Here is a 24572-nt window from a genome sequence, read left to right as displayed (position 1 = left end):
ACTGCTAATGTTGCAGATAGGAGATAATAGACCGGCGCTGACCCTATGTCCATGGAGTGCCGTAATCTGACATTGATAGTGCCCTGCTACTGCTGCAAAACCAAGATGTCAGCCCCCAGTGCATTCTTTAAACTCATAACACATGAAATCTGTTTCACATGAATTTCAAACTTGCTTATAGCAGCATGTTATGTTACATTACAGTGATTTATTAATGACCTACAAACGCGGTACCTTCCCTTTAAGGCTATGTGCACACGTAGGAAATGTGGTGCAGAATTTTCTGCACTGAGGCTATGTGCACACGTTGCAGATTATTTGCGGTTTTCTAGCGTTTTTGCGCTATAAAAACGCTATAATATCGCAAATAATCTGCATACATTAAGCATCCTATCATTTTTAATGAAATCCGCAATTTCTGTGCACATAATGTGCGTTCTTCCGCATGAAAAACGCATTGCGGAAAAATAATGAACCTGCTCATTAATTTTGCGGTTTTTTCATGGTTTTCCCACTGTCTAATGCATTGGGAAATTTCCAGAAAAAAAAAGCGTCAAAACCGCGCAAAAAAAAACGCATGCGGATTTCATGCGGAAATCTCACAGAAATGTCCGGATTTTCACAGGAATTTTCCGCATGAATTCCTGAACGTGTGCACATAGCCTAAATCTGTATCTCCTGGCAGAATCCGCAGCTGCGTTTTTTATGCGGATTTTGTGCAGATTTTACCACTGCAGATTTCTACTAATGGAGGGGTGCAGAAACGCTGCAGAACTGCACAAAAGTAGTGACATGCACCACTTTGAAATCTGCAGCGTTTCTGCGCAGATTTTTCTGCACCATGTGCACAGCTTTTCTTTTTCACATTGAATTACATTGTACTGTAAATCACAGTGCAGTTCTGCAGCGTTTCTGCTGCAGAAAAAACGCTGCAAAACTGCATTACATCTGCATTGTGTGTACATACCCTTAGGCAGTTTTGATTAATAATTTAAATGAAGCAAACTTTCATAGAAATGATCTCAAAGCTGTAACAAATTATTTTTTCAATCGTATACTATTTCTTGGTCTCTACTTACTGTGTGCCTAAGGCTACTTTCACACATCTGTTTCTCGCCGTCAGGCGCAATCCAGCGAATTTTGAAAAAAATGGATCCGGCGAATGACGCCCCCCGAATCCGTTTTTTACCATAGACTCCTATTAGCACCGGATTGCCTTACGTTTCATCCATTTTTCGCCGGATACGGCAAAAATTTTGGATCCGGCAGCCGGAGAAAAACGGTTTTTGTGTCCGGCGAAAAACCGGACAACGCCTGATCCGGCGCGGTCCAGCTTTTCCTATAATGGAAGCCTATGGCACTGGAATCCGTCAATGACGTATTCCGGCGACTTTTTTTTTTTTTTTTTAAACTGCACATCTCAGTGACACAAGTGGCGCTCCACTGGAGCCTGCTCAGAAAGGAACGCCACATTCAGTTCTAACACAACACTACCAGGCGAGCTCAAGATGCACATGTACTTCCAACTCCCGGGTAAACCTTTATGCTCAGTAGATGGGCTAGACATTGCCAGACTACTAGCAGCAAGTCAGAGCACAGAGCTCTACGAGGGCTTGTATTTTGAGTAACAAGCTATAGTAATTATTGCTTCCTTTTTTGGCTTCCAAAGAATTTTGGATCAATCGCCTAATTTTAGCTTACACAGGATGAGCAAAAAGGTTACGGTAATTCGGGAGTTTTGTTTTTTTTGTTTTGTTTTGTAGCTTTCACTGTGCAAGAATAATCATTTTGTTTTCACAATCTATTAGGTCTCTGGTTGCCATAACAATCATTGACTCCTCAAGATTGTGCTGCAAGAAGCTGACTGCGTTAAAGAGGGAGTAACCTAGCTCTGACAAACTCCTTAGGCCGGTTTCACACGTCAGTGTCTCCGGTATGTGAGGTGACAGTTTCCTTACGTACCGGAGCCACTGACACACGTAGACACATTCAAATCAATGCATCTGTGCAGATGTCATTGATTTTTTGCGGACCGTGTCTCCGTTTGTGGGAGCGCACGGATTACACGGACCCATTAAAGTCAATGGGTCCGTGTAAGCCACGTACCGCACACGGACGTTGTCCGTGTGCCGTGCAGGAGACAGCGCTACAGTAAGCGCTGTCCCCCCCCCCCACTGGTGCTGAAGCCGCTATTCATATCTTCTCTGCAGTAGCGTTTGCTGTAAAGATGATATGAATAATCTTTTTTTTTTTCTTTCTCGTGTTTAAAATAAAGGTCCATGTCCCCACCCCTTGTGCGCCCGCCCACTGTTCTTAAAATACTCACCCGGCTCCCTCGCTGGCTGGCGCTGCTTCCTGTCCTGGCCGCACCTTCTACTGTATGCGGTCACGTGGGGCCGCTCATTTACAGTGATGAATATGCGGCTCCACCCCTATGGGAGGTGGAGACGCATATTCATGACTGTAATCGGCGGCCCCACGTGACCGCTCATACAATAGAAGGTGCGGCCAGGACGGGAAGCAGCGCCAGCCAGCGAGGGAGCCGGGTGAGTATTTTAAGAACAGCGGGCGGGCGCACAGGGGGTGGGGACATGGACTTTTATTTTAAACACGAGAAAAAGAAAAAAAAAGGATTATTCACATCATCTTTACAGCAAACGCTACTGCAGAGAAGATATGAATCGCGGCTTCAGCACCAGATGCAGGGGACAGCGCAAAAACTTTAGCGCCGTCTCCTGCACGGTGCGTGTGGTACCCAGTGGGCACACGGGCGGCACTCGTGTGCCACAGAAACACACGGGCACGGATAATTCCGGTACTGATTTTTCCGGTACCGGAATTATCTGGACGTGTGGGACTGCCCTTACATGAGGTATGCACTAGTGACCATGTCATTAAAAAGGCTAATGGAGATGCTGACACACTGGTGGTGCTTACTGCCATGTGTGTAATAGTAGCAGGAGCAAAGTCAAACACCTGGAACCCTGGGATCACAATGCCGGTGAAGATGGACTGCCTTTTCACAACTTAAGGCCATGTTCACACGTTCCTGATTTCCCTGCTGTTTTTTCTGCACTAAAAACCGCAGCTCTTGGCAGAAAACGCAGGTGCGTTTTTGGTGCGTTTTTTGATGCAGTTTTCTCTGCAGAGTCTGTGTCTTTTCTAGGAAGTTTTTTTAGGGTTAAAATGGCTGAAAATACCCTAAACCCTACCCCTAACCCTAGTTCTAACTGTAGTGGGGAAAAAAACAAAAACTTCTTTATTTTATTATGGTTACTACCTATGGGGGTGATAAAAGGGGGTGGGGGGGGGTCATTTACTTTTTTTTTATTTTGATCACTGTGAGGTTATCAGTGTGATCAAAATGTGCCTGGAACGAATCTGCCGGCCGGCAGATTCGGCGGGCGCACTGCGCATGCGCCCGCCATTTTGGAAGATGGCGGCGCCCAGGGAGAAGACGGACGGACGGACGGACACCGGGAGGCCCGGTAAGTATAAGGGGGGGAGATGAGGGCACGGGGGAGGGGGGGGGGGGGGGGGGGGGGAGCCACACTCCCCGCCCACGCACTTCCTGCTGCAGCGGTTCTGCACCACAAACCGCAGAAAACCCGCAGATATTTTTTTCGTCTGCGGGTTTTACTGCGGGTTTGACCCTCACAATGGAGGTCAATGGGTGCAGAACCGCTGCAGTTCCGCACAAAGAAGTGACATGGTCCTTTTTTACCGCAGCTATTCAGCACGGCTTTTTTAGTGAATTTCCGCATCATGTGCACAGTGGTTCCTGTTTTCCATAGGGTACATTGTACTGTACCCTGCATGGAAAACAGCTGCGGACCCGCAGCGGCAAAATCGCAGCGGTTCCGCAGTAAAAAACGCACTGTGTGAACATGGCCTAAGGCGTCATTCACACATCCTTATTTAAACAACGGACTTGGTTAAACACTGACAGCACACTAATGGAACACAGATGCCATCCTTGTGCTTTTTTCCACAAACCCATATACTCGTATTGACACTTTCATCCACAATACCGAGTTTTGCAAGGACTGGAAAAAAAAAAAAAAAAAACACGGACATGTGAACTACAGACAATAATGGGTATGGGTATGTGAAACGCGAACATCTGAATGAGGCCTTAAAGTAGGAAGAAAATGCAAATTCTAAAATCAGGGATTTGAAGTCAAATGAGCAACAAACAACTTAATAGTATGTTATCATTTCTGATGTGACAACTACTGCATGATTATCCCCTTAAAGGCTACATATCCATGAGGAGCACATGACACTTGGCTCCATGATAAATATGCCATGCTGATCACAATGGAACAGAAGCTGTAGCATACGTTCAGATTCCTGCTGTAACGCTAGGACTGACATGCTCACTGATCCTAACTGTTAAATCCCACATAGGAATAGTGACAGTGGCAGAGTTTGAGAAAGGTAAAGAGCTCCTTTTGTCAGTCTAGTGAAACCCACAAAGCGGTTGCCGTGTGCCGATGGGGTTGCTATCTCTATGGGATCTGCCATACTTTACAGCCAGCCAATCACATCCTGCCGGAGGAGAGGCCTGGTATAGATTGCAGGGTTTTGTTTTTTTTCATAAACTTTAAGCTGTAAAACAAAATTCTACATAAAACTTACAATATTTTTTTTTTTAAGTTTCCAGTATAACAAAAAAGTGTGCAGGGTCCTGTCTCCCTCTGTACCTGTTAGTGCCTTGTTATTGCTCATGTTTATTGTATTTGTCTATATTTGCCCCCTTTTCACATGTAAAGCGCCATAAAATAAATAGAACTATAAAAAAACAAAAAAATTCTGATATTGCCATATTGGTACTGGCCCATGAATAAAGTTAACTCCTTCAAGGGCATATGACGCCATCATGTGCCTCTAACAGCCATGTGGTGGAGTGGAGCCTATGACTGTTAGCCGGTTAAATCCAACTGTCGATCTTCGACAGCAGCATTTAACTTGTACAACAGGGGTTCACATTGTTCAAAGGTACCATTGGTGCGCCTTTGACGTGAATGAGGGGAGTCGATGGGTTGTCATGGCAACCTGGGTCTGATGACCGCCATTGCCTGTCATTACAATACTTCTGTGAACACCAGCCTGTGGCTGGCCTTCATAGGAAATTGTGTACTGATGTGTACTGCTGTACTGCTATGAATAGCAAAAGCGATCAGACGATTGCAGCTTCAAGTCCCCTAGACTATTAACTAAAGTGTGAAAAAAAGTTTAAAAAAAAAAATTATATATATATATATATATATATATATATATATATATATATATATATATATATATATATATGTATATGTATATGTATATGTATATATATGTATATATGTATATATATATATATATATATATATATATATATATATATATATATATATATACACATATACATACACATATACATATATATATACATATATATATACATATATATATACATATACACACACATTCGGTATCGCAGTGTTCATAAAAGTCCAATCAAAATATAAAATAAATGACTTGATCAGTTAATGGAGTAACGAAGAAAAGACTAAAAAAAAAAAAACACACCAGAAGTATGTTTTTTGGCCGCTGCAACATTGCAATAAAGTGAAAGATCTTTTACATTACCATATCCAAAAAAATGAGAAGGCTACGGGTCTCGGAAAATGGTGACAAAAATAAAAGGTTTTCTTACAAATTTCCTATCCGTCAGTTTTACTATATAGTGGGCATGGTAAATAAAAACGCATATAATTGATGGGAAAATAGACAAAAAAAAAAGTTATGGCTCTTAGATGGGGAGGAAAAAAAAAAAAAGCTTTGTTGTCCCTTTAATCTTTTAAGGAATAACCAATTTTCGGTCTTTAGCACATGTTAGTTTACAAATATTCAACTATCCGTAGGTCCTACAGTCACAGGAAGCTTTTTTGTAGTTTTATTTGTTCTTTTAGGCTGTGTGCACACGTTGCGGATTTTTCACTATAAAAAATGCATAAACTATGCATCCCATCATTTAGAATGCATTCCGCAATTTTTGTGCACATGATGCGTTTTTTTCCGCAAAAAAAAAAACGCATCATGGTAAAAAACGCAGCATGTTCATTAATTTTGAAGATTTTTTGTGAATTTCCCACTATATCATTGCATTAGGAAATCTCCGGACAAAAAAACGCAAGAAAACGCACACAAAAAACGCATGCGGATTTCTTGCAGAAAACGTCCGGTTTTGCTCAGGAAATTTCTGCAAGAAATCCTGAACGTGTGCACATAGCTTTAAAGGAAATAAAGCAATATAAGAAAAAAAAGCTCATACTATTGAATTAAAGCAGTAGTAACCTTTATAATATCTTGAATATTTGGAAAAGCCAGAGGAATCCCGACCACTCTCATGGCGGCTCCATTCCCAAAGGAACCTCTCCCATTGAACTGTTCCTTAGCTGGAGTGAAGACATTATGGTACTCCCCACTTTGAAGTTTTTCAAACACATGTACTACTCCCATTCCATAGCCACGATCAGGATCATTGAAGTACTCTGTGGTGAATCTAAAAAAGAAAAGGGAATGCAAAATTTAAAAAGGGCTTACCTATTTCAGGACAATGACTATTGTATTTCATCCCTCACCTCCAAAAGCTCCAATTTAAATATTTTATTGCTAACAAGCTGCTTATCTGAATTAGAGAGCCATAAATCCCTCAACACTTCCCTCTGAACACAGCTCAATATACTCTGTCATGTATAACAGCGGGCAGAGCCCTTTGCTGCCATCACTGTCAGAGAGACACAACTCCGCTGCCTCTAATGGTCAAGGCAATTACATAATTGACTGATGAGTGATGGACGAGGCTGCTTTCACTACTAAGGCCAGTCTCACACGTCCAGATAATTCCGGTACCGGGAAAAAAAAAAAAAAAAAAAAAAAAAAAAAAAATCGGTACCGGAGTTATCCGTGTCCGTGAGCTCACGTAGGCCATCCGTGTGGCACACGTGTGCCGACTGGGTACCACACGGAGCACGCAGAAGACCGTGCTAGAGATAAGCGCTGTCCCCTGCATCTGGTGCTGAAACAGCCATTCATATCTTCTCTCCAGCAGCGTTCGCTGGAAAGAAGATATGAAAAATCCTTTTTTTTTTTTTTTTTTTTGTGTTTTAAATAAAGGTCCCTGTCCCCAACCCTCTCCCACCCCCTGTGCGCCCACCCGCTGGTAATAAAATACTCACCCGGCTCCCTCGCAGCGTCCTGTCCTCGCCGCAGCTTCTCCTGTATGAGCGGTCACGTGGTGCCGCCCATTACAGTCATGAATATGCGGCTCCACCCCTATGGGAGGTGGTTATGAAGATATGAATGGCGGCTTCAGCACCACGTGGGGGGGACAGCGCTTACTGTAGCGCTGTCTCCTGCACGGCACACGGACTGCACACGGACAGCGTCCGTGTGCGGTACGTGTTTTACACGGACCCATTGACTTTAATGGGTCCGTGTAATCTGTGCGCTCCCACGAACACTGACATGTCTCCGTGTTTTGCACACGGACACACGGTCCGTAAAAACACGCTGACATGACATGTGCAGAGACACATTGATTTCAATGTGTCTACGTGAGTCAGTGTCTCCGGTACTTGAGGAAACTGTCACCTCACGTACCGGAGCCACTGACGTGTGAAACCGGCCTAAGACGGTTATTGGGGAATCACAATGAGCGTATACACCTCCGACTCCGGGGGGGGGGCCAGTTTCTATAAACCAAAATGTTGTCATATGGGCCAGATAAAGCCCATCTTCTGGCTTGGAGACCTGGCAACCATTCGTAAGTAGTTATTAAATGGTGCCATTCCATAATATTGATTTTACCTTTCTTTAGGGATGAAACATGGTATGAATAGCATCATCCATCAGACAATATAAAAGTTGAAGGGGTTAGGCCGGCGTCACACTCAGCGTAGGGAAATACGGTCCGTATTTTACAGGCGTAGTACGCAGAAATGATCCCAAAACAGTGATCAGTATGTCATCCGTGGGCAGGGTGTGGCTGCGTATTTTGGGGACGTGACTGAGCACCGGAAAGGTATGGGATATTGTAGCTTTTTTCTTTTTTTCTTTTACAGAACGAGGGTCGTCATTTGGATTTAGAGTATAATAAACTATTACAACACCCTGTGTCTTTATTTCAATAAAATACTTTTTTCATATAAGTGTGTGTGTTTTATTAACCATTTACTATTATTGGATTAATAATGGATAGGTGTCTTATTGACACCTCTCCATTATTAACCAGGCTTAATGTCACCTTACAATAGCATGGTGACATTAACCCTTTATTACCCCATATCCCACCGCTACTCGGGAGTGGGAAGAGAGAGGCTAAGTGGTGGAAAAGGCGCATCTTACAGATGTGCCTTTTCTGGGGTGGCTGGGGGCAGAGGTTTTTAGCCAGGAGGGGGCCAATAACCATGGTCCCTCTGTAGGCTATTAATATCTGTCCTCAGTCACTGGCCTTCCCACTCTGGCAGAGAAAATAAACGCCAGTTTATTCTGCGATTTAACCCTTTATTTTAACACCTAGAGCCTCCAAATTTTGCACACACTCTACTAACATTAGTAGTGAGGAATATGCAAAAAAATAAAAAAGATATGACATGGTTTACTGTATGTAAACCATGTCTCATATCATGTCTGGTTTGAGAAGGAGATAGCAAAAGCCGGTAATTGAATTGCCGGCTTCTAAGCTAGGTAGGTAGGTAGGTATGTATGTATATATACATACACATACTATGTGTAGACATTTATTTGACCTATTCTATTCTAACCTTTCAATGTGATTCTACTGTACACCGCATTGAATTACCGGCTTTTCTCTAGAACACCGCTGCATATTTCTTGCAAGTCACACGCATTGTCTGTGTGTAATCCTTATTTTTCTCACCCGCATAGACTTTCATTGGCGGATTTTTTTGCGCAGTACGCTGACAAACGCACATGCTGCGATTTTCTACGCCCGTAAAATACGGCTGAGAAATATACGGCAGATAGGAGCTGCCCCATAGAGAATCATTGGTGCGTGTGCAATGCGTAGTTTTTGCGCCTCTCATACGTTCGTAAAACTCTAGTGTGACGTCGGCCTTAGAATGATCTTACAGTGATGCGAGTGAATACATTATGTTTGATCCCTGCTACGATGCCGAAAATATATCTCCCATAATTAATCAAATCAATGAAAACCCCAGTGTTCATCACTGACTCCAAAGTGTCTCAGACAAGCCCTTTGAACAGAGGAAGCTCTTCCCTTGGAAGTGCAATTCTCCGCCTCGGAGAAAACGAATCCAAGCCTTAGTGACTAGTTCTTAGAGCAGATCTCTGTTGTAGTTACTTGGACACTGTAGGATGTCCCCACTTCAATTGAGGTTGAAGTGTCAGCTCTTTCATTTTCCCACTTATAATTAATCCCATATGTTCAATGTGAGGCCAATATGTCTTTATGGATTTTAATTTTGTTTCTATGACACTCCAATTAAGTACGAGCGCTGTTGGACACAGAAACAAATGGCTTGTCCTCCCACTCCACTTTGTCCTGCTCATGGCTGTCCAATATACTCTGAGCACCCGTGCAAATAGCCACAAGTCACACAGAAGTGGTCAGTGAGCCACGGGTTGGAGACTCCAGCCGTAGAGAGACAGACTGTATATGACAAAACCTAAGACACAAACAAAATGAACATATACCCTGCTGTTAGTAAATAAGTAAAAGCAAGAGTGCATATAAATAGGGCACTTAGTAAACACCTTTTCTTACTGAAGAAAAAATAATAATAATAATAAATAATAATAAAAAAAATAATAATAATGCAAAAGCCATCCCACCAGCATCAAGGTGTGCCTAAAATCAGGATGAGCATAACCTCCAGTATGAACCCCTTTACCTCCAAGGGTGGGTTGCATGTTAATGACCGGGCTAATTTTTACCACTGTCCCTTTATGAGGTTATAACTCTGGAACGCTTCAACGGATCCCGGTGATTCTGACGCTGTTTTCTCGTGATATATTGTACTTCATGATAGTGGTAAAATTTCTTTGACAAGACTAGCGTTTATTTGTGAAAAAAATGGAAATTTGAGGAAAATTTTGCAGCTTTGAATTTTCATGCCCTTAAATCACAGAGATACTGTATATACTCGAGTATAAGCCGAGATTTTCAGCCCAAATTTTTGGGCTGAAAGTGCCCCTCTCGGCCTATACTCGAGTCACGGTCGGCGGCAGGGTCGGCGGGTGAGGGGGAAAGGGCGCTGAGGCATACTTATCTGCTCCCGGTGCTCCTTACGCTCCCCCTGCCCGTCCCACGCTCTCCGGGTGCCGCAGCTCTTCCCCTGTTCAGCGGTCACGTGGGACCGCTCATTAAAGTAATGAATATGGACTCCACTCCCATAGGGGTGGAGCCGCATATTAATTTCTCTAATGAGCGGTAACAGTGACCGCTGATAGAGGAAGAGGCTGCGGCACCGAAGACCAGCTGTCCGGGGGTAGGAGCGGGACGCCGGGAGCAGGTAAGTATTACATATTCACCTGTCCGCGTTCCACACGCCGGGCGCCGCTCTGTCTTCGCGTCCTCTTGCTGTGACTGTTCAGGTCAGAGGGCGCGATGACGTACTAGTGTGCGCACCGCCCTCTGCCTGAACAGTCAGTGCAGAGAGACGCCGGGACGGGACGCTGAGGAGCTGCAAGCAAGAGAGGTGAGCATGACATTTTTTATTGCAGCAGCAGCAGCAATGGCACAGCTTTATATGGCACAGCTATGGGGCCACAATGAACGGTGCAGAGCACTATATGGCACAGCTATGGGGCCATAATGAACAGTGCAGAGCACTATATGGCACAGCTATGGGGCCATAATGAACGGTGCAGAGCACTATATGGCACAGCTATGGGGCCATAATGAACGGTGCAGAGCACTATATGGCACAGCTATGGGGCCATAATGAATGGTGCAGAGCACTATATGGCACAGCTATGGGGCCATAATGAACGGTGCAGAGCACTATATGGCACAGCTATGGGGCCAATAATGAACGGTCCAGAGCACTATATGGCACAGCTATGGGGCCATAATGAACGGTATGGAGCATCTATTTTTATTTTTGAAATTCACTGGTAGCTGCTGCATTTTCCACCCTAGGCTTATACTCGAGTCAATAAGTTTTCCCAGTTTTTGTGGCAAAATTATGGGGGGTCGGCTTATACTCGGGTATGTACGGTATGTTACACAAAATACTTAAGTAACATTTCCCACATCTTTACTTTACATCAGCACAATTTTGGAACCAAAATGTTTTATTAGGGAGTTATAAGGGTTAAAAGTTGACCAGCGATTTGTCTTTTTACAAACTTTTTTTTTTTTTTTTTTTTAAGGAACCACATCACATTTGAAGTCACTTTGAGGGGTGTATATGATAGAAAATACCCAAAAGTGACACCATTCCAAAAACTGCATCCCTCAAGGTGCGAAAAACCACGTTCAATAAGTCTATTAACCCTTCAAGTGCTTCACAGGAATTTTTTGAATGTTTAAAAAAAAAAAATAGATAAATAAAAAAATTTAGCTCCCCCCCCCCCCCCCCCCCCACAAAAAAAATTACTTCAGATCCATTTTTTGTTTTTATTTTCCCAAGGGTAACAGGAGAAATTGGACCCCAAAAGTTATCGTGCAATTTTTCCTGAGTACACTGATACCCCATAAGCGGGGGGAACCACTGTTTGGGTGCACATCAGAGCTTGGAAAGGAAGGAGCGCTGTTTGACTTTCTCAACGAAAAGTTGGCTAGAATTGAGATTGGACGCCTAGTTGCATTTGGAGAGCCCCTGATGTGTCTAAACAGTGGAAACCCCCCACAAGTGACACCATTTTAGAAACTAGACACCTCCCCCCCCCCAGAGGAACTTATCTAGATGTGTGGGGAGACCTTTGAATCCCCAAGAGCTTCACAGAAGTTTATAACGTAGAGCCATAAAGTTAAAAAATCATTTTTTCCACAAAAATGATAGCTTCACCCCCAATTGTAGTTTTCCCAAGGGTAACAGGACCCCAAAAGTTATTGTGTAATTTGTCCTGAGTACGCTGATACCAAATATTTGGTGGTAAATCACTGTTTGGGCACATGGCAGAGCTCGGAAGGGAAGGAGCACCAGATTTTACGGTTATGGTTTGCAGGTGCCATGACCCAGTGGGAGAGCCCATGACATGCCAAACCAGCAGAACCCCCCATAAGTGACCCCATTTTACAAACTGCACCTCTCAATGAATTTATCTAGAGGTGCAGTCATCATATTGAAATCATGGGTGTGTCACAGAATTTCACACCATTGGGCAGCCATGCGGATAGACTCGGGAGGAAAAGAGTGCTATTTGCCTATTCAAGTGAATGGGTCTGTGCACATGTCAGTGTGTTTCCACGCACCGTGTGTCTGTAGGCAAAACACGCGGACATGTCCGTTTTTCTAATGTCAGCACGGGCCACAAAACATCCAGCACACGTGCATATGCATAACACATGGATGTCGGTGCAGCGGAAGAAGCGTTACAGCAAGCGCTGTTCCCCGGCGCCGGGTGCTGAACAAGACTCATCATTCTCCCCTGCTCTGTCGGTGATGGGCACAAGCAGGGGAGAATGATGAGAGCCATGTTCAGCACATGGCGCCGGGGGAACAGCGCTCAATGTAACGCTTCTTCCCTGGGCCCGCCCTTGTGGTACTGATGCAGCACACACATGCCACAAGTATTACACACATGGACATCTCCGGTACCGGAAATATCAGGAAAGAAGAGTTATAGACGGATTTTCTGTTTGGCTGCTCTCACGCGCTAAAAGACGCTTTTTTATTTTAAAAAATAGTATTTGCATCACCACATTTTGAGAGCTATAATTTTTCCATATTTTGGCCCACAGTCATGTGAGGTCTTGCTTTTTGCGGGACCAGTTGACGTTCTTATTGGTACCATTTTCGGGCACATGACATTTTTTGATAGCTTTTTTAGGAGGCAGAATAAACAAAAACCAGCAAATCATGAATTTTTTTTTTCTGGGGGGGGGGGGGGGGGGGGGCTGGGAGGTTTATACCTTTCCACTTGTGGTAAAATTGGTAAGGCAGCTCTATTCTATCGTCAGTTCGATTACAGCGATACCTCATTTACATTTTTATGTTTTGGCGCTTTTATACAATAACTATTTTATATTAAAAAAAATATTTTTGCATAGCTTTATTCTGAGAGCTATAACATTTTTATTTTTCCGCTGATTGAGCTGAATGGGGACTCGTTTTTTGCAGGACAAGATGACGTTTTCAGCGGTACCATGTTTATTTATATCAGTCTTTTTTGATCGCGTGTTATTCCAGTTTTTGTTCGGCGGTATGATAAAGCATTGTTTTTTGCCTTGGGTTTTCTTTTTTAATGATATTCACTAAAGGGGTTAACTAGTGGGACAGTTTTATAGGTCGGGTCATTACGGACGCGGCAATACCAAATGTGTACTTTGAGGGTATGTTTCCACGTTCAGGAAACGCTGCGTGTTTGACGCTGCATAGAGACGCAGCCGGCGGCCCTGCAATTCCAGACATGCGGCGCGTCTTTTTAGATCACAGCATGTCAATTTACCTTGCGGCGACGCTGCGCCGCCGCAAGGCATAACACAGGGCCCTATGTGTGGGGTGCAATGATACCGGATGTGTGCAATGAACACATCCGGCATCATCGCGTCCCCAGAAGGGGGCGGAGCGAGTTTACCGCTCCGTCCAAACCGCCGGCCATCCTGAACGTGGACACGTACCCTTATTCTTTAGATTTTTTGCCATTTATTTATTGATAGAGTAAATATTGATTTTTTATTCTTTAAAATATTTTTACGATTATTTTTCTTTTTAATTTAATTTCATTCTTACTTTTACACCCTGTCTCACTATGGGACAATCATTTTCTGCATGCTGTTCGCTTCTATAGCATGCAGATCTGCATGCTATAGAAGCTGTCAGCGCTGCAGCTTCTGTACACTGACCTTAGGCCCCCACATCAGTTTTTTGCGATCAGTCGCAATCCTTCGAATTTTGAAAAAAGCGGATCCAACGACTGATGCCGCCAGATCCGTTTTTTTCTCATAGACTTGTATTAGCAACGGATTGCCTCACTGGTTCATCAGATCCGTCGAAAATTGTTGATCCGAAGGCCGGAGACGATGGTCAAAGTAACGTTTTTGGTCTCCGTCGCCATCCGGTGTTTGTTAGAATGGAAGCCTATGGGTGCCGGATCCGTCAAATGATGGAATCCGGCGACGGATAGTGTTTTTTTTTTTTTTTTAACTAAGCATGTTATTTTTTTTAGGATCCTTTTAGCCAGCCTCCCTAGTTGGATCCGTCAAAAAAAACAAATCCGTCGCATCAGTTTTTCACAATCTGTGACGGATCCGTCGAGCCAACGGATTGTCACTGACGGCAAAAAACTGATGTGTGAAATGGGCCTTAGAGAATTCCTGACATGCACTGCGCATGACAGGAAGTCTCAGCTCTGGAGATCCGGATGTCATCATGACGACATCGGGTCTACATGAAAGCGATCGGGACCCCGCAGCGTGCCGTGGGGTCTCCGATTCAAAGGCAGAGAGGCTTTCAGCTCCTGTGCAGGCTCTGGAACGCTGCGATCATGTTTAATCGCAGTGTTCCGGGGATTAAAGTGCCGGGAGCGGTCGGTGACCACTCCTGGCACTTAGTACCGGGTGTCAGATGTGAGAATCAGCTGACACCCTGCCCCGATTGGCTGCACACCACCCATATGCACGGCCAATCGGCTACGACTGTCCTGTCCACGGTCAGACGGGCCCAGGGCACATGGACGGGATAGTACGTCGGATGTCAGAAAGGAGTTAAAACCTTAACAAGTGTCAAAGTGGCGTCAATGTGAATAAGGGCCAAGCAGGGCTGGGTCCCGAATATGGATATCCAATATAATGTCCTGCTCAAAGAAAGTTAGGCCACACCCTTTATTTCTGTCTTTGTCTATTTAATGGCCAGTGTAAAAAAAATTTTATTTTGCATACATACCAACTTATACACTTGTTAATTTTTTTCGTTTACGTTTCAAATTTCTGCGCTTCCTGCAGGTGAGGGTTTGGTCTCCTTACCTTTGAGCTGGACGTTACATTTATATAGCTTACCATTTAATGCGTACCCGGATTCGGGACCCTATACTGCTCGGCCTTTATTCATATTGACGTCACTTCTACAAATGGTATTGTTTTAATATTAGAGGTTAGGACCATCCCGATTTGGGTACACCTTGACGCTGGTGGGATGGCTTTTATGCATTTTTTTTTTTTTTTTTTAATCAAAAACAATGTCTACCAAGTACCTTATGTTACTTAAATACACTATAGATTTTCCTTATTTACAACAGGGTATATGTTCATTTTGCATCAGTGTTAGGTTTTGTCTGTGCAATGGCCAGTGTGAACATGCTCCATGCTATTTTGCATGCATACCAACTTATACTCCAGCTCATTTTTATTTTGTTAAATGACCTCATATTAGCAAGTTTGATGTATGCCTACAGATTTGCTAAGATTACTTACTCATGAGTAAAAACTGACCAGCCACCCTAAAGAGGACTTTAATGGTCGCATGATAAAATAGGATAATATGGCAGAAGATCTGAACAAAACGTATTTTTTATTTTATCGTTTCTCATCTCCATTGGAGAGAGACATTAGCTTGCAAGGTTTATATGCCAATATCCACTATACAAAAGGGTGTTTGCTTTTTCCTACGCATGATGTTGCCCAATCAAAAGGTGCAGGAAGATCTGTGTAACCTGGTTAGACACATTCTTACCATATTACACAGCAAAAGTTGGTTTTGACCGTCTCTGGGGGGAATTTTTTTTTTCCCTCTGTATGATGCCTCCTGCTTATGATCGGTCAAAGCAATGCAGGAGAAAAAGTAAACGCCCCAAGAGAAGATTCTGTTAACACATCCTTGTTTACAGTTGACATTGGCACATAAATTGAGCATGAAAAAAAAAAAAAAAATGGTGAAAGGTCCTATTTAAGCTTGTAATACAAAAGAACTCTGCTAAAGCCCAGTTTGATTTGAGACGTTTAACTGCACATACAAATGAAATGTCCACTTCGCAAAGTAATTTTTATAAAATAGCAAATGTACCTTTCAGCGAGATCTTTTTCATCAAATGGAGGCTTCTCCAGCAATGATTGTACCACAGATCTTGCCATCGCTGTGTCATCTGTGTACATCAGCGATTCTGAGAGGAAAGAGAAGGAAAAAAAGTGGGTATTTTTGCTGTGGAAAAGGTAGTACAAATCCATGTAATCGGCACATGACTATAAATAAAGTTTACAATCTAATATTACTTAAAACTTGAACTGCTGAAAAACAGGTGAAAAAATACAAGAATGTTTAAAGAGAGCCTGTCACCAGAATAAAACGAAATTAACCTGCAGATATGGGGTTAATAGCGTTATTGTCCAGCGCGCGCACTCTGTAGGAGAATGCTGCCGGCACTAATGTTGAGCTGCTGTCACTGGTTACAGCCACCTCTCTATACTTAGAGCGGTGACTGAACACACACGCTGCTGCCTCGTGACCCAAATTGGGACATTGAGGTGGGAATAAAATTCATTTTCTCCTCGCAGCTACTAATTTGCAGACTAACCCTATTTTGCAGGTTAATGTGGTTTTTTTGTGGTGACAAAAAAATGCACATGAAATAAAAATATACCTAATTGAATTAATAGGTGCGGAAATGCTGGCGACATTTTGCAGCATCAAAAACATACCAAACACGGTGTGCAGACAATGATCAGTGTCTCTGCTGGATGACAGGCTGTATGGTCGCATCATGCAACCCGCCATCTAGATGTAGCAGAGCTAGAACCATCGTAGGACAAATGGATCATCATCTTCTCTGCGGAAAGGTGAGGAATATGGTTTGTTAACCCCTTAGTGACAGAGCCAATTTGGTACTTAATGACCAGGCCAATTTTTGCAATTCTGACCACTGTCACTTTATGAGGTTATAACTCTGGAACGCTTCAACGGATCCCGCTGATTCTGAGATTGTTTTTTCGTGACATATTGTACTTCATGTTAGTGGTAACATTTCTTCGATATTACTTGCGATTATTTATGAAAAAAACGGAAATATGGCGAAAATTTTTAAAATTTTGCAATTTTCAAACTTTGTATTTTTATGCCCTTAAACCAGAGAGATATGTCATAAAAAATAGTTAATAAATAACATTTCCCACATGTCTACTTTACATCAGCACAATTTTGGAAACAAAATTTTTTTTTTGTTAGGGAGTTATAAGGGTTAAAAGTTGACCAGCAATTTCTCATTTTTACAACACCATTTTTTTTTTTAGGGACCACATCACATTTGAAGTCATTTTGAGGGGTCTATATGATAGAAAATAATGAAGTGTGACACCATTCTAAAAACTACACCCCTCAAGGTTCTCAAAACCACATTCAAGAAGTTTATTAACCCTTTACGTGCTTCACAGGAACTGAAACAATGTGGAAGGAAAAAATGAACATTTAACTTTTTTTTGCAAACATCTTAATTCAGAACCATTTTTTTTATTTTCACAAGTGTAAAAACAGAAATGTAACCATAAATTTTGTTATGCAATTTCTCCTGAATACGCCAATACCCCATATGTGGGGGTAAACCACTGTTAGGGCGCACCGCAGAACTTAGAAGTGAAGGAGCGCCGTTTGACTTTTTCAATGCAGAATTGGCTGGAATTGAGATCGGACACCATGTCACATTTAGAGAGCCCCTGATGTACCTAAACAGTGGAAACTCCCCACAAGTGACACCATTTTGGAAACTAGACCCCTTAAGGAACTTATCTAGATGTGTGGTGAGCACTTTGAACCCCCAAGTGCTTCACAGAAGTTTATAACGTAGAGCCGTGAAAATAAAAAATCGCTTTTGTTTACACAAAAATGATCTTTTTGCCCACAAATTCTTATTTTCACAAGGGTAACAGGAGAAATTAGACCACAAAAGTTGTTGTGCAATTTCTCCTGAGTACGTCGATACCCAATATGTGGGGGTAAACCACTGTTTGGGCGCACCGCAGAGCTTGGAAGAGAAGGAGTGCCGTTTTACTTTTTCAATGTAGAATTGGCTGGAATTGAGATCGGACGCCATGTCGCGTTTGGAGAGCCCCTGATGTGCCTAAACAGTAGAAATCCCCCACAAGTGACCCCATTTTGGAAACTAGACCCCCCATGGAACTTATCTAGATGTGTGGTGAGAACCTTGAATGCCCAAGTGCTTCACAGAAGTTTATAATGCAGAGCCGTGAAAATAAAAAATATTTTTTTTTTCCACAAAAAAGATTTTTTAGCCCCCAAGTTTTTATTTTCACAAGGGTAACAGGAGAAATTGGACTGCAATAGTTGTTGTCCAATTTATCCCGAGTACGCTGATGCGCCATATGTGGGGGTAAACCACTGTTTGGGCGCACGGCAGAGCTCGGAAGGGAAGGAGCGCCTTTTTGGAATGCAGACTTTGATAGAATGGTCTGTGGGCATTATGTTGCGATTGCAGAGCCCCTGATGTACCTAAACTGTAGTAACCCCCCACAAGTGACCCCATTTTGGAAACTAGACCCCCCAAGGAACTTATCTAGATGTGTGGTGAGAACTTTGAATGCCCAAGTGCTTCACAGAAGTTTAGAATGCAGAGTCGTGAAAATAAAAAATATTTTTTTTTTCACAAAAAGGATTTTGTAGCCCCCAAGTTTTTATTTTCACAAGGGTAACAAGAGAAATTGGACCCCAGAAGTTGTTGTCCAATTTATCCCGAGTACGCTGATGCCCCATATGTGGGGGTAACCCACTGTTTGGGCGCACGGCAGAGCTCAGAAGGGAGGGAGCACCATTTGACTTTTTGAGCGCAAAATTGGCTGTCGTGTTTGGAGACCCCCTGATGTACCTAAACAGTGGAAACCCCCCAATTCTAGCTCCAACCCTAACCCCAACACACCCCTAACCCCAACCTCATCCATAATCCTAATCACTAACCCTAACCATAATCACAACCCTTACCCCAAAACAACCCTAATGTCAACCCTAACCATAACCCTAATCAAAACCCTAAATCCAACACACCCCTAATCCTAATCTCAACCCTAACCTCAAACCTAACCCTAATCCCAATACACCCCTAATCACAACCCTAACCTTAACCCTAATCCCAAACCTAACCCTAATCCTAAGCGTAACCCTAATGCCAACCCTAACCCTAATACCAACCCTAATCCAAACCCTAACCCTAATCCCAGCTCTAACCCTAACTTTAGCCCCAACCCTAGCCCTAACTTTAGCCCCAACCCTAACCCTAGCCCTAGGGCTACTTTCACACTTGCGTCGTTTGGCATTCCGTCGCAATCCGTCGTTTTGGACAAGAAACGGATCCTGCAAATGTGCCCGCAGAATGCGTTTTTTGCCCATAGACTTGTATTGCCGACGGATCGTGACGGATGGCCACACGTCGCGTCCGTCGTGCACTGGATCAGTTGTGTTTTGGCGGAGCGTCGGCACAAAAAAACGTTCAATGAAACGTTTTTGTACGTCGCATCCGCCATTTCTGACCGCGCATGCGTGGCCGTAACTCCGCCCCCTCCTCCCCAGGACATAGATTGGGCAGCGGATGTGTTGAAAAACTACAGCTGCTGCCCACGTTGTGCACAATTTTCACAACGTGCGTCGGTATGTCGGGCCGACGCATTGCGACGGCCCCGTACCGACGTAAGTGTGAAAGAAGCCTAACCCTAAATTTAGCCCCAACCCTAACCCTAAATTTAGCCCCAACCCTAGCCCTAACCCTACCCCTAACCTAACCCTACCCCTAACCTAACCTAACCCTACCCCTAACCCTAACCCTACCCCTAACCCTAATTTTAGCCCTAACTGCTGTTCTCCTGCCGGCCGGCAGATGGAGACAGATGGCGGGCGCACTGGGCATGCGTCCGCCATGTTCTGCTGCCGGCGGCCAGGAGGAGCAGCAAGAGGATCCAGGGACCTAGGTGAGTATGCTAGGGTCCCCGAATCCCCCTATTTCTCTGTCCTTCTGATGTGCGATCACATCAGAGGACAGAGAATTACACTTTACTTTTTTTTTTTTTTTTTTGCGGTCGCCGGTAAACAGTTAATTACCGGCGATCGCAAAACAGGGGTCGGTAATACCGACCCCGATCGTGCTCTTTGGGGTCTCGGCTACCCCCGGCAGCCGAGACCCCAAAGATTCTCCCGGTGCCGGCCGGCGGGCGCACTGCGCATGCGCCCGCCATTTTGAAGATGGCGGCGCCCACCGGGAGACACGAGGAGCATCGGGGGAGCTAGGTGAGTATTGGGGGGCCACCCGGGACCCCTTTTCTCTGTCCTCCGATGTGCGATCACATCGGAGGACAGAGAAATTAAAAAGAGATCGCTTTTTTTTTTTTTTTGCTTTCGCCGGTAAACGGTTAATTACCGGCGATCGCAAATGCGGGGTGGGTTAAAAACCCCCCGAATCATGTTCTCTGGGGTCTCGGCTACCCTCGGCAGCCGAGACCCCGGAGAAAATCGGCCTCTGGGGGGCGCTATGGACTTTTTCCACAGCGCCGTTAATTAACGGATCTGTGGTTTAAGTACCCTTAGCGGCCGCCGTTAAAAGGCGTATCGGCGGTCGCTAAGGGGTTAATTTAATTCTCTTGCAGGATAGAATGGCATCACTCAAATGGACAATGTCATAAGTATGGTTTAATTAAGATTTATTAAAAGGAGTCTGGGTCAACCCCTTTATGACCCGGGGTTTTTTCATTTTTTCCCCCTCCTTTCCAGAGCCATAACTTTTTTTATTTCTCTGTCAATATGGCCATGTGAGGGCTTATTTTTTGCGGGACAAGTTGTACTTTTGAACGACATCATTGGTTTTTTTAGCATGTCATGTACTAGAAAACGGGAAAAAAAATTCCAAGTGTGGTGAAATTGCAAAAAAAAAAAAGTGCAATCCCACACTTTTTTTGGCTTTTTTTTTTTACTAGGTTCACTAAATGCTAAAACTGACCTGCCATTATGATTTTCCAGGTCATTATGAGTTCATAGACAACAAACATGGCTAGGTTCTTTTTTATCTAAGTGGTAAAAAAAAAAAACAAATGCACAATTTTCCGATACCCGTAGAGTCTCCGTTTTTCGTGATCTAGGGTCGGGTGAGGGCTTATTTTTTGAGTGCCAAGACGACGTTTTTAACCTCTTTCTGACCTCGGATGGGATAGTACGTCCGAGGTCAGATCCCCTGCTTTGATGCAGGACTCCGCGGTGAGCCCGCATCAAAGCCGGGACATGTCAGCTGTTTTGGACAGCTGACATGTGCCCGTAATAGGCGCGGGCAGAATCGCGATCTGCCCGCACCTATTAACTAGTTAAATGCCGCTGTCAATCGCAGATAGTGGCATTTAACTACCGCTTCCGGCCGGGCGGCCGGAAATGACGTCATCGCCGACCCCCGTCACATGATCGGGGGTCGGCGATGCGTCAGGATGGTAACCATAGAGGTCCTAGAGACCTCTATGGTTACTGATCGCCGGTGGCTGTGAGCGCCACCCTGTGGTCGGCGCTCACAGCACACCTCCATTTCTGCTACATAGCAGCGATCAGCAGATCGCTGCTATGTAGCAGAGGCGATCGTGCTGTGCCTGCTTCTAGCCTCCCATGGAGGCTATTGAAGCATGGCAAAAGTAAAAAAAAAAAGTTGAAAAAAAATGTTAAAAAAAATAAAAAAAATATAAAAGTTTAAATCACCCCCCTTTTGCCCCAATCAAAATAAATCAATAAAAAAAATATAAAATCTACGCATATTTGGTATCGCCGCGCTCAGAATCGCCCGATCTATCAACTAAAAAAAGCATTAACCTGATCGCTAAACAGCGTACAGGGAAAAAAATTCGAAACGCCAGAATTACATTTTTTTGGTCGCCGCGACATTGCATTAAAATGCAATAACGGGCGATCAAAAGAACGTATCTGCACCGAAATGCTATCATTAAAAACGTCATCTCGGCACGCAAAAAATAAGCCCTCAACCGACCCCAGATCATGAAAAATGGAGACGCTACGGGTATCGGAATATGGCGTTTTTTTGTTTTTTAAGCAAAGTTTGGAATTTTTTTTCACCACTTAGGTAAAAAAGAACCTAGTCATGTTTGGTGTCTATGAACTCGTACTGACCTGGAGAATCATAATGGCAGGTCATTTTTAGCATTTAGTGAACCTAGCAAAAAAGCCAACCAAAAAACAAGTGTGGGACTGCACTTTTTTTGCAATTTCACCGCACTTGGAATTTTTTTCCCGTTTTCTAGTACACGACATGCTAAAACCTATGATGTCGTTCAAAAGTACAACTTGTCCCGCAAAAAATAAGCCCTCACATGGCCAAATTGACGGAAAAATAAAAAAGTTATGGCTCTGGGAAGGAGGGGAGCGAAAAACGAACACGGAAAAACGAAAAATCCCAAGGTCATGAAGGGGTTAATTATACCATTTTGGTGCAGATTTGTTCTTTTGATCGCCAGTTATTGCGTTTTAGTAAAATGTTGCGGCGACCAAAAGAAAAAAAAAAAAAAAAAAAAAAAAATTCTGGCATTTCGATTTTTTTTCTCACTACACCGTTTAGCGATCAAGTTAATCCTTTTTTTTATTGATAGATCGGGTGATTCTGAACGCGACGATACCAAATATGTGTTTATTTGATTTTTTTATTGTCTTATTTTGAATGGGGCGAAAGTGGGGTGATTTAAACTTTTTTTTTTTGCCATGCATCAATAGCCTTGGGAGGCTAGAGGCCGGCATAGCCTGATTGGCTCTGCTGCATAGGAGCGAAGCTCAGATCACTCCTATGTAGTAGAATTGCTGCATTGCTGTGAGGGCCGACCACAGGGTCCATTGGCACCCGGACCCGTTGAAGCGCATCTGCGTGAAACGGCCGTAGTCCGTCCTTTCTCTCCCCCGCACCTATTCCTCCTTCCTGCCGCCTCTCCGCAATATGTCTAACACCGCTTAAAGCGAATAAAGGACACTATTTTCAGCAAGATTCGGGTGAGTGCTGCATCTTTTGTTATTTGCTATTCCTGGATTTCTAACCACTGCATATGCTAAGCAGCGCCCGGCATTGCGAGTATAAAGATTTGTTGCTTGAAGTTTATGCCGAGACTCCTCCTATGTTATTACTGCCTGTGAAGATTATTATACCGATTGCCGCTCAGTTCCTCTTCTGCTGGTCAGTGATCTTTTAGTTTATAACGGCTGGAGGGGGTGACAGTGGCCCTTTAAATTGTTGTGGAAATTCAAAAACTGAAAAGTGGGGCGTGCAACATTATTCGGCCCCTTTACTTTCAGTGTAGCAAACTCACTCCAGAAGTTCATTGTGGATCTCTGAATGATCCAATGTTGTCCTAAATGCCTAATGATGATAAACATAATCCACCTGTGTGTAATCAAGTCTCCGTATAAATGCACCTGCTCTGTGATAGTCTCAGGGTTCTGTTTGAAGCACAGAGAGCATCATGAAGACCAAGGAACACAACACGCAGGTCCGTGATACTGTTGTGGAGAAGTTTTAGGCTATGTTCACACCTTGCGTCGGGTCCCTGCGGGTTCTCCCACAGCGGATTTGATAAATCTGCAGGGCAAAACAACTGCGGTTCTCCCTGCAGATTTATCGCGGTTTGTTCCGCGTTTTCCGCTGCGGGTTTCCGCCTATACTATTGATGCTGCATATGCAGCAATATGCAGCATCAATAGTAATGTTAAAAATAATAAAAATTGGTTATACTCACCCTCTGATGTCCGGATCTCCTGGGCGCTGCACCCGGCGGTCCGGTTCCTAAGATGCTGTGGGAGAAGGACCCTTCGTGACGTCACGGTCATGTGACCGCGACGTCACCGCAGGTCCTGGTCGCACAGCAACTCTGACCGGACGGCCGCGTGCAGCGCCCAGGAGCTCCGGACATCAGAGGGTGAGTATAACCAGATTTTTTATTTTTTAACCCCAAATATGGTTCCCAGGGCCTGGAGGAGAGTCTCCTCTCCTCCACCCCGGGTACCACCCGCACATTATCCGCTTACTTACCGCAACGTGGGCACAGCCCCATGCGGGAAGTAAGCGGTTCAATGTATTCCTATGGGTGCAGAATCGCAGCGATTCTGCACAAAGAAGTGACATGCTGCGGGTTGTAAACCGCTGCGTTCCCGCGCGGTTTTTCCCGCAGCATGTGCACAGCGGTTTGCGGTTTCCATAGGGTTTACATGTTACTGTAAACGCTATGGAAACTGCTGCGGACCCGCAGCATCAAAATCGCGGCGGTTCCGCGGTAAAAACCGCTAAGTGTGAATATAGCCTAAAGCCGGATTTGGATAAAAAATTATTTCCAAAACTTTAAATATCCCAAGGAGCATTATGCAAGCGATTGTATTGAAATGGAAGGAGCATCATACCACTGCAAATCTACCAAGACCTGG

General features: G+C 44.0%; 1 protein-coding gene across 3 annotated transcripts in view; it reads right to left on the bottom strand.

Moving 5' to 3' along the window:
* ADPRS (ADP-ribosylserine hydrolase) overlaps positions 1-24572 on the bottom strand; it is a 49864-nt gene that overhangs the window by 7243 nt on the left and 18049 nt on the right. For all 3 annotated transcript variants that reach the window (XM_069756852.1, XM_069756854.1, XM_069756853.1), the window contains exons 2-3: positions 16200-16296; positions 6343-6550 (exon numbers count right to left, since the gene is read on the bottom strand). In XM_069756852.1, coding sequence (XP_069612953.1) covers positions 6343-6550; positions 16200-16296 — 305 coding nt within the window. The remainder of the gene's footprint in view (positions 1-6342; positions 6551-16199; positions 16297-24572) is intronic.

The sequence above is a fragment of the Ranitomeya imitator genome, chromosome 3, assembly GCF_032444005.1.
Source record: "Ranitomeya imitator isolate aRanImi1 chromosome 3, aRanImi1.pri, whole genome shotgun sequence".
Classification (NCBI taxonomy): Eukaryota; Metazoa; Chordata; class Amphibia; order Anura; family Dendrobatidae; genus Ranitomeya; species Ranitomeya imitator.
The sequence above is the reverse complement of the archived record's forward strand: the minus strand, read 5'-3'. Positions and strand labels throughout refer to the sequence as shown.